The 10,140-nt window shown below is 40.1% G+C and overlaps 1 protein-coding gene across 2 annotated transcripts in view; it reads right to left on the reverse strand.

Annotated features, from left to right (window-relative positions):
• Positions 1–2,835, reverse strand: part of mta1 (metastasis associated 1) — a 43,926-nt gene extending 41,091 nt beyond the window's left edge. For both annotated transcript variants that reach the window (XM_035674541.1, XM_035674540.1), the window contains exon 1: positions 2,694–2,835. In XM_035674541.1, coding sequence (XP_035530434.1) covers positions 2,694–2,721 — 28 coding nt within the window. In that variant the 5' untranslated portion in view covers positions 2,722–2,835. The remainder of the gene's footprint in view (positions 1–2,693) is intronic.
• Between the last annotated feature and the right edge of the window lie 7,305 nt (positions 2,836–10,140).

Raw genomic sequence — 10,140 nt, forward strand, 5'->3', positions numbered from 1 at the left:
GGGGGGGGGGGGGGGCGCTAGGAAGAAGCACGGCAAGTGCAGGAAGAGTGGCGTGTGGCCTGCCCGATAAAAACAAAGACATCAGGGCCTTCGGAGCCGGCTTTTGTCCGCGGTTCATTCACAAGGGAAGTCATTGCTTTTCCAAGACGATCCAGCATTGTCTTGCAAAGTAGCGGCCATCTTTCGAAGGGTTCTGCTTTGCTCTGATGTTGGGTTGAATTGGTCTCAAGAGGAGCTTTAGTCAATTACTCGGCTCATTTTTGACCTAAATTGTGCTCGTGTTTGATCTGAACTGTCACTGTGACTGTGGAAAAAAACTGTTTGATGGTATGTTTATTTAATAATTAGATGTATATGCTTTGTGGTTTCAGACGTGTTTAGGTTATTACACAGTTAGGCTTACTGGTAATGTTTTAATTTAAACATTTAAACCTAGCAAGGGCGGACAATAACTTGCATGATTAATCCAGTCGGAAATAACAACTTTAAAAAGGTATTAGTTCCTTAAGTTGTATAGATTTAGGATCTTATGGAGATCTTTTTGCAAGAGAGATCACAAATATGAGTAGAAATAGAGGTTAGTAAAGCTTTTAAGTCACTCAGGCTGTAGCAAGGTTCCTATACAAATGAGCATCACAGTGCTGAGGTGGAAGATTATTATTATTTATGTACAGAGTAAACAGCAGTGGGCCTAATATCGATCTTTAAAGGAACGCCTATATATCAACTATTTGGGGATTTGACTTGAAACCAATGGCAACAACAGTTTCAAAACTCAGAAAGGGAGTTACGTAACAAAATGTTGCGATCAACAGTATTAAATCTATTGGACAGACCTACAAAGACGTCATCTAAAGCAACAATTATGGTGCTACGACCAGGACGGGTTGTGAGCCGACGAGTGATTCTAGGATGTTCTGACAGACAGGACGGCTTGAATATAGGTCAACAGTCGTTTAGATATTAATGTGAATAGTTTAATTCATTTACATTAATTCAATTTCTATTCAAACTGCAGAGTGCTACGGTAGGAGAGCCAGAATACACCATCTTAAAGCTACAAGGCAGTCAGACAGGCCGGGGGAATAGTGTTAATCACTCATTTATACTTTTCTGTTTTGCAAGCTGATGACTTAATGACACACAAACTCAAACCGAGCGAACGTGCGCAATAAATTCAGCGACATCCGGCGCATGAGGTGTTAACTTTCTGCCCTGCTCCTAGACATAATCCTCTTCTCACTCAGGTAGGGCTTGTTTCATTTGAGTGAATAAGAGGGCTGTGACGTTCACTACGTGCTATTTTTGACGCAGGTACCATGCCAGGGGAGAGTCACACCATTCCTGTCTCGCTAGACAATGAAGAGATCACGTTAATGTGTCCTCAAGAGCGTAAATCAAAGCGCTTTCCCTTCCCTCTCTCTTTTGACGCGCGTTTGTATACAGTCGAGCAGAAGAACACAATTCGGCTACCCAACCAATAACAAGAAGGAATCGAAAGCATGAATGAAAATAAGTGCTTGCTGGAGATGATCCTCTGGGTCGATACACCTGCCATCTATCGTGGTGCAACCTGTATGAGGGTTGACACCGATATCTGAAGAGATTAAGCTAATAAAAAGTCATGCTGAGCCAAAATCCTGCCATATTTTTTGTGTATAAAGCACATTATTGCTGTCCTATATTCTTTTCTGTTAAAATACCAGTGATATAGGGAAAGAAGTCACCTCCACCTCTTAAAAAAAACAAAAAACAACCAGTCTTATTTAAACTATAGTGTATCTGCAGTGACTTATATGTGCCTATTTTTACACAGTGCCTACAGGAATCAGAGCAACATAAGCAGTAAATGAGTGGGAGGGGGAAACAGGAATCTTAATTAGGTATCAACTGTAGTCGCCTGTGTAAATTATGAAAAAAAATTAAAAATAACCCTGATTAAAGAGGTGAAAATACATCTTTAAGCATGCAATTATATTTTATTCCAGTTTTCTCCATCTCTTGCTCTTGCAGTTAACTTTTCTTTCTATCCTAGCTCCACTTTTCTGAGTTAAAAAAAAAAGCATCTTACTTACTGCCTCCTTGCAAGTCTTTAAATAAATAAAATAAAGGGTTTCTGCAGCTCAGTAAATCACAAGTAAATGTTACTTATCATTATGAAAGAGTAGCCGGGCTGTAGTTGAATGGCACGCAAAACTTTTTTTTCTTTTTATAAAGTATATGTTCGCGATGGTAGCTTAAATGTATAGAAAAACAACAATGCATGTGAAGGTGCATCGGTATATAGAAGTAGTTGTTTTGGAGGTGGAGTGTGCAGGTTTGTGGAGGGGGGGGGAGAGAGAAAGAAGAAATCATCGTAAGTTACAACCAACACAAAAGAAACGAGGGAATCTAGCAGCGGTTCAGTAAAGCGAACCACTACTCTTCATCCACCATCCTCTTCTTCACACAGTCACCATCATCATCATCTGTGTGTGTGAAGCACAAGGCTCTGTTTTAGCTTTGGGGAAATGATAGAAAGGGAAGGGAAAAGACGGACCACGCTCTGTAAATACAATTTTGAAAATTTTTTTTAAAAAAAAAGACCCGCGGCGAATCAGTCCGCCATAAAAATAAAAAAAATAAAACATTACGGAAAAGGTTCGTAAAAATGTTAACTCCCCCTCTTAACACCAACAACACCACCACCTTACCTCCAACCCGGTACATGTTCGCTGCCATGACTGCCCCCGGTCCCTGGCTTCCTCTCCAGGTAGAGGGGTGGCTCTCTTCTCTTCTCTCGCGTTGCCGGAGCTGTGTTAGCACTGCCGCCGCTGTGTGTTGGAAAATGGTGGATTGATCAATACGAAACAGACTAGCCGAGAGACCTTAAAGAGACAGTGCACTTTATTTTTTTTTTATTTATTTTTTTATTTCCGATCCCCCCCCGGAACTTTGGCGGCAGTATTTATTTATTTTTTTTGAAGACAAGTAATTTAGTAGAGGATTAAAATACTAATATTAACGCTACTAAATTGCATTTGGTTGCCGTTAGCCGTTAGCATTTTCAAAATGTAGCCACTGTGGCTGTGCCCCGCGAGTGACGTCACTGGCTCGTCCAAAGCCCCAACGGTTGTACCGTTACTTTGGTTACTAAGTAACGTTACCTGCGGACTTAATGACCTGGAGAAGTTGGGATACTTATATATATATATTTTATTTATGTTTTAAAGCAGCCTGAGAAGCAAACAATGACATATAACACTACCCTTTGCATATATTTCCCAAAAATAAATTGACTTTGACTTTGGCTTGACTTCAGGGTGCACTCATTAAGAAATATTTGTCACAGAAGCCACATTTTGCAATCAATACTCACCCACAGACAGGTGAGATAACTTAATAATTATACAATCTGAGTAAAGTTTTCCTTATCATAGCATTTGGACAACTATGTCATGCCTTTGCCATCCTTAAGAAATAACATTAAACTTGCAGAACACTACTGAGTGGTGTACATCAGAGGGGATTTAGAAATGGGTATTACCCTGCACTACGCCACTGGGCACAATTAATCAAAATATTATCACAATAAGGCCTACAGCAAAATCCAAATTGCAAGAAGCTGCAGTTTTTGATAAAAGTCAAATGTGTGACAAACAGCATTATAATGAAGTGCTGCAGTGCTGCAGGGATGTCCTGGCCTTCACAATTTGCTCTGTAGATGTAAGAAAACGTGTTTATTTGGTACAAACCCCCAGATAATGTCACATATTCATGGATTCATTTTTTCTTTTTTAGAGAAATAACAATTTTGGATGCAAAAATGTCCCACACTAATCATGTATCAGATTGCAATATGATGCTTTTACCATAACGTTCAGCTCTAGTTTAGATTATGATTGAAAGAAATAAAGTAAATTTAGTGTGGAAATGGGCCCGGTTTGATTAAACTTACTTGATTTAGCACAGAAACTAGTTAACAACTAAGTGTCGTACAATAAAACTATCACAATATTTAAAGGTAAAACCTCAGCTGTACACCTTAGAAGAGTTTGCTAATAAAACACTTTGTGGACACGTCCTTAAGTTGGTATATATATAAAGAAATCTGGAAGTTGGTGTGCCAAAAAAATTAAGCTTCCCTGTCGTATCCCTTGAAACCAGTGCTGAGATCCCAAATTACTCAGCTCAGTGGTGTCAAGTGAGGTCCACAAACCACCAGGGGACGGCCCCATGGGGTTACTGGCAAAGAGGAACAGGCTTAGTTACTTTTAATTAATGTGTCTAAGAATGGTTACTAAACCCATAGGTTCATCCCTAAGTGCTGTGACAGTAACTGCATGAATGTTAAAGATTACATTACACATAATGTTTGGTACGTGATTGTTGGGGTGGCACACTTTCATTTAAATGTTTATGTAAGATGGCCTCTTTCATTTCATTGTATTGGTCTGTAGGCTATGTAGATGTGATTTAATTATTTTCTAATAAGTGCAACAAGATGGGATGCTCTTAAATTTAGTTTTTTTCTCATAATGAGAGTCTCTAAATTTGCTCAGTAATAAGGTCAAATCAAATATATGTCCCTGTTTAATCATTTCTTTTTATCCACATGTAATAAATGGTGTGGTAGTAATTAAACGTTTCTGATCAGATCATCATTAATCATAATAAGCTGAGAAAATATTTCCATGCTACAATTCAGGTTTATTCATCAATGCAGTGATACGAAGCTCATATTCACACATATTTTAGCTCTGTGAGGCAGAAAGTTGCACAACACAATGTCCTGCAGCGTGCAATGAGGGCAGCGCAGTGACTGATGGTATGATATTATGGGATACACAGGATTCTGGCAGCATCACAGGGAGGCGTATCAAGCTTATTACAACCACCTATGGACCTGCATGTATGTGGGCAAATAGAAAGTGGGCAGGATTTTGTAGTTTGGCATAAGCTGCCATAGAAAAATTAGATATATTTTGTACTGCAAGACAGACTAGCAGCATTGTTTAACATGTACCATAAACACAGCTACTCTCATTGGAAAATATAAAATAGGGTCGAGCATACAGAGGGGCAAGAGAGAGAGAGTGTAGTCTTTTTGGAGATAGTTGTTTGATTAGCTGCAGTTTTCATTGTGGATACAAGCGTGGAGCCTCTGTGCTGGAGGAATGCTGTGGTGAGGGCTACATCTGATCTATACCATATGGAAGCCTCAATTACTGTTTTCTAACACAGGGGACTACAGTCTGCAGTCACATGACCGCCATAAGCCAATCATGTGTACTTACAGTACGCACTCCTGCTCAAGTGTGCAGTCTCAATGTTGGATCTGTGCTGCATTGGAGGGATCCTGTATTGTGTCCCGGGGCTCTTTCGTGAAAAAAGAACGAGAGACAGATAGATGTGTTTGTGTTTATGTCCTGTGTGTGTGTACAACTATTGTCATTCAGACTGAAATATAGAAGATTTGAGAATATTTTTTCCATGATTATGTGCAAACTAAATAATGTTGAAACACTATAATGTTGTGTTATTTTGTTGTGTTGTGTATTTCTACGTATTATATATTTATTGCTCACTGCTATGTGCAACATTTCTGCATGAAACACCATTACAGCCATTATCTGTCTGAATATTGCTGCATGTTGTTTAGGACAATGCTCACTCTATTGCAGTTTATTTCATATGCCTACCTTGTTAACTGACTTTCCTTTGGAGCAATAAAAATGTACAGTATTGCAGTATATTACAGCATATACCCGCACAATGTGTGTGTTATATATATCACATAGCAACTGACACAAGTGAGCTGTCTTTTTAAGCTCTTGTAATGTTCCCCCAATAAACTGGGAAGTAAACGATGCCAATACTTAATAATATGGTCTTAATTAAAGGAAAATAGGTGGTCAACAATGTGGCCTTGTGTTTGGGAACTGTGACTACTTTCATTAGGACTGTTTGCTTACTTGGCTGCTTGCTGTTGTGCAGATGTTCTTTTTGATTCCACTTGCTCTTCTGCCAGATGTTGCTGCAGTCAGAGACACGGGCAGGCGAGCATGCAGGCAGAACGCTATACAGCACAGAGTAGTGCAGGTGTTCTCCCTGATGAATCTCAGTCTGTGGAGATGGATTGGCTCGAGACACAGAGTGTCTGCAGAAACTCCCCTCCGTTCAGTCGCAGTCCCGGAGGGTGACCTCTGATGGCCTCTCTTTCTTTTCCCTACTTTCTTCCTTCTGTCGTCGTCTTTCTTTCCTCTTTGTAGCAGGAGAGACAAAGACACAGAGGAAATCAATTAGGCCTGTTTCCTGGCAGAAACCATTCCATATCTGTAACTGTGCTTCCTCATTTGTTCTCTCACTGGGGGTTGTGCTTGGATCCAGAGACACTATGTGAGGTTCAGCAATAAAGGGACTATTGTTAGAGCAATTTCTCCTCTACATGTAAGTCTGCATAGGTGTGTGTCCGTATAAACAGTGGAAAAACGCCAGGATTATCCAATCATTTTCATTAAGGAACAATACCTGTGATTGTGTTCCCTGGTGGATGTTCAAACACTGTAAAAAGGGTGGTGCCTACACCCCTCACTGTGGTTAGTGACACTTGCCTTTTAAGCCACACCGCAGCCTTTGTTTGGTCATATCAAGCCACAACCTCCTGCTCTGACTCATGCACTAAGTATAAGGCATAGTTAATGTTAAATAAACATTACTTGCTTTGCCACAGTGCAGCAACAGCAATTCCAAGAGACCCCACACTCTTGAATCTACACACAAAACTCATCTGCACCTCCAGCTGAAGAGGCATCACCACCACATTGCAGTCTAAACAAAAGACTCATAAAAGGTGCAGTCTATCAAGTGACACAAGTATGTTTATTTTTTGATTGAATACAAGTCTTGAAACGTGACAGTTCTCTGTTGCAGACTTCATTAGTGACAAGCCATGCTTTCACAGCTCTGAAAGCTTTGGCACAAAGCAGCTCTGACTCTTTTAATTGGGAATCTCTGCTGTAGGGGATCTGTCAGACAGATTTCACAGCTAAAAATATCAGTAACTGAAAGGATACAGTGCCTCACAGGACATACAGCTTGTGTTTATTAATATCAAACTACAGGGGGAGCTATTGTCTTGCTTTTGACAAAATGGGCAGTTGATAGAAAGGGGTAGCAGCTTTGCATACAGAGGCCATGCATAGCTGGGTATAGTGCAATCCATAATCTTCAGCTCATATAAAACATATATTTAAGCTCCAGGACTTTAAAGAAACCATCAAAATGGCTTAGTGCCATTGAGTACATGGAAAACAAGATGCTCCATGTTGCACCTACCTCAGTCCACCAGCAGGGGTCATCACTCACACGTCCCTTTTCCATTGTCCTCAGTTGCTCCCTAACAAAGCAGTGATCTTGTGGAAGAGGGAAAAAAAGGGCTAGCAGTGCAACCATCCCTAACACTGGAAATGCCTCTTAAGTGAGTTATCATGAATTCTGGGACAATGGCAGAGAGCAGCATCAGGGTGGCACACAAAGATGTTGACCGTAGACCTCAAAGCATGACATAAATCACTCTTGGCTATGATGTCCTCATTATTGAGTGCAAGAAGGCTGGTTTACATTCAGGGCTGTGCGTGTTGCTTTTGGAAGTCCTTTTTCAGACTGTCATCTGTTACTGCAGACAAGGCTTGGCCAGAAACACTCAGCCATACTTTGAAGGCCACTCAAGAAACCTTGGCCCTAATCCAAAGGGATTAACCATATTGCATTTGTGGGTTATTGATACTGTGACCTTCACAGAATGAAAGCAGAATAACTATGACACTGAGAAGAAAGACTGTGTCAGGCAGTTGAATATGTGGCACCACCCCCTCAAAAAACCACCCTTTCTAAGGTCCCAGGCCCCTCCTTGCAAGGGAATCCTGCTGCTGAGTGTTCACCCTCCACCACAAGATCATGTGCCAAAATGCCAGGAGCCGCCAGACAAGAGCAACACATTTCTTTTTTGTCAGCTGGTGAACCGCCAAGCATGTCTCCATCTTCAGAGACAGAGGCATTGGCAGCTGGTGTGAGGAGTGTGCCATGTGGGGAAAACCTGCCACACTCAGACATAAAAAAGGAATCAGTGGAATGGCAAATGGCATCAGAAAGTCACGTATTGAATTTCTATCCAGCAAGAATGCTTGCCATTTCATTGGTCAAGACCATTGGAGCTACACCAACTGATGTCAAGATGCTTAAAGAACAAAGATTCAGCAACTTGTGATACATATCTTTCTCAGGACCACCAAAAGACAGAGGTGCAACTTTATATAACAAGTGATTCGAGATGCAACTGCATTAAAAAATGTGTTATCGTTTAAATACATTATGCATACTGCAGGCAGGAAAGGGTGTATATATCATATATATCAAGACAAAACAGAGGTGTGTACTGTTGCTTACGCAACACTAAATAGGGCTCTCAAGTGACAGATCACTTGGGTTGTCTGCCAAGACACAATTTTTTTTATCTAGTTGAATATAAAAATAGCTGATTTCATTCTCATATGCTAATTAGATGTTTCACCTTGTTATGTTCCTGCTTTAGATGAAAACCTGATCTCTCTTGAGCTTCTACAGTACTTGACTAGAGCCTATAATGTGATGCAGTTAATTTGGAGGAACTGAGTATTACTTGTTGCCATGCCAATTTAAACAGTGCTTTATAGACACGTATAGACAATTGTTTGGTAATTGGCTTGTACGCTGTTTGACCTTTGAGTCTGCTGTTTGAGTATCTAATTAGCTTCACTTTGAATACCAGAACATTAAGAATCAAGTTTTTTGAGGCATTTTTGGACTGGTTTGTATCTGCACTGTGACTTGTCAGAATCAGAATCAGAATCAGAAATACTTTATTGATCCCCGGGGGGAAATTTGTTAAAATTGTCTCAGAGTTTGTCATTGGTCTCGCCAGATATTCAGAGTCCAACAATATATGTTTTTGTTTTCTGAAGTAACTTCCTCCTTCAAAACAAAACCATTGATGAAGCGATTGTTCAGAGAACCGGTATTTGTTTAATTCAAAATCCATCTAGAACCAGCATTACATTGGCCAATTATTGGTCTGGTCTGACAGTAAAAAGACAGAGGTGTTTACAACCTTTTCAATTCTGGAGAGAATATGGGGAGGGGGAATCAAGGTTTGTCTTGTGAAGGTCTCTACAAGCACCTAAAACAGGATTGGATCTGGAGTATGCTTTGTTTTCCATTGCGGAACCACCCATGTTCAGAGGGTCTAATTATACACCACAAGAGCTCAACTCAGGGAGCGTGTGCAGCAGTTTCTTTACATCAACTGGAACAAAACCTTTTTATGAATCAGTTAGTTTGACTTGGACCAAAGCAATAGTCGACATCTGAAATGTCCCTGCCCATGTGGAAGAAACAGACAGGCTTTGTTTAATGCTGAGGTAAAGAAAATTTTCCAGCGCCAAACCAGAGTTTTTTTTTATTATGAAAATTGGGCTTGCAGGGCCAAGTGAGCAAGACCTTGTCACAGTGACTGACATTGTTTGTGGACAGACTTAGCAAGGGAGTGCCTGTCAGTTTGAGGACATGTGAAAGAGTAGACAGTTTCTCTTGGGGGGTTTCCAGCAGGCGTCATTTCAAATTCTTTTGACTTCAAATGTCTTTAATAACTCTGAAAGGTTAATGTTGGAAAACAGCATTACCCCCAATCAGATCAGAACAATTATTGTGCATGATAGGTGCTGTTTTTTGTCAGTTGCTAAAATTCACACTTCAAGTGTATCTCTGGCAAGACCATTTGCATAAAACACTGCATATATTTAAAAGAAGTTAGATGAAAAGATTGATACCACTTATGTCTGTAAGCTATATATATATTCTGTATGCTTATTTGCTCTCTTGCTAAGAGTTAGATGAGAGGATCGATACCACTCATGTACAAGTACAAAAGAAGAAAAGTATGCTAGCTAAGCACAAGCTAGCATAAAGACTAGAAGCAGGGGGAAACAACTGGCATGGTTCATGCTAACCAGTCTGCCAACCAGCATAACTAAAGTTGAAGATCCAGTGTGTAACATTTAGAAAGATCTATTGTAAGAAATTGAATATAATATTCATAGGTATGTTTTCATTAATGTATAATCA

The sequence above is a fragment of the Morone saxatilis genome, unplaced genomic scaffold (assembly GCF_004916995.1).
Source record: "Morone saxatilis isolate NCDOM2014 unplaced genomic scaffold, NCSU_SB_2.0 Contig3, whole genome shotgun sequence".
In the NCBI taxonomy this organism is placed as follows: Eukaryota; Metazoa; Chordata; class Actinopteri; family Moronidae; genus Morone; species Morone saxatilis.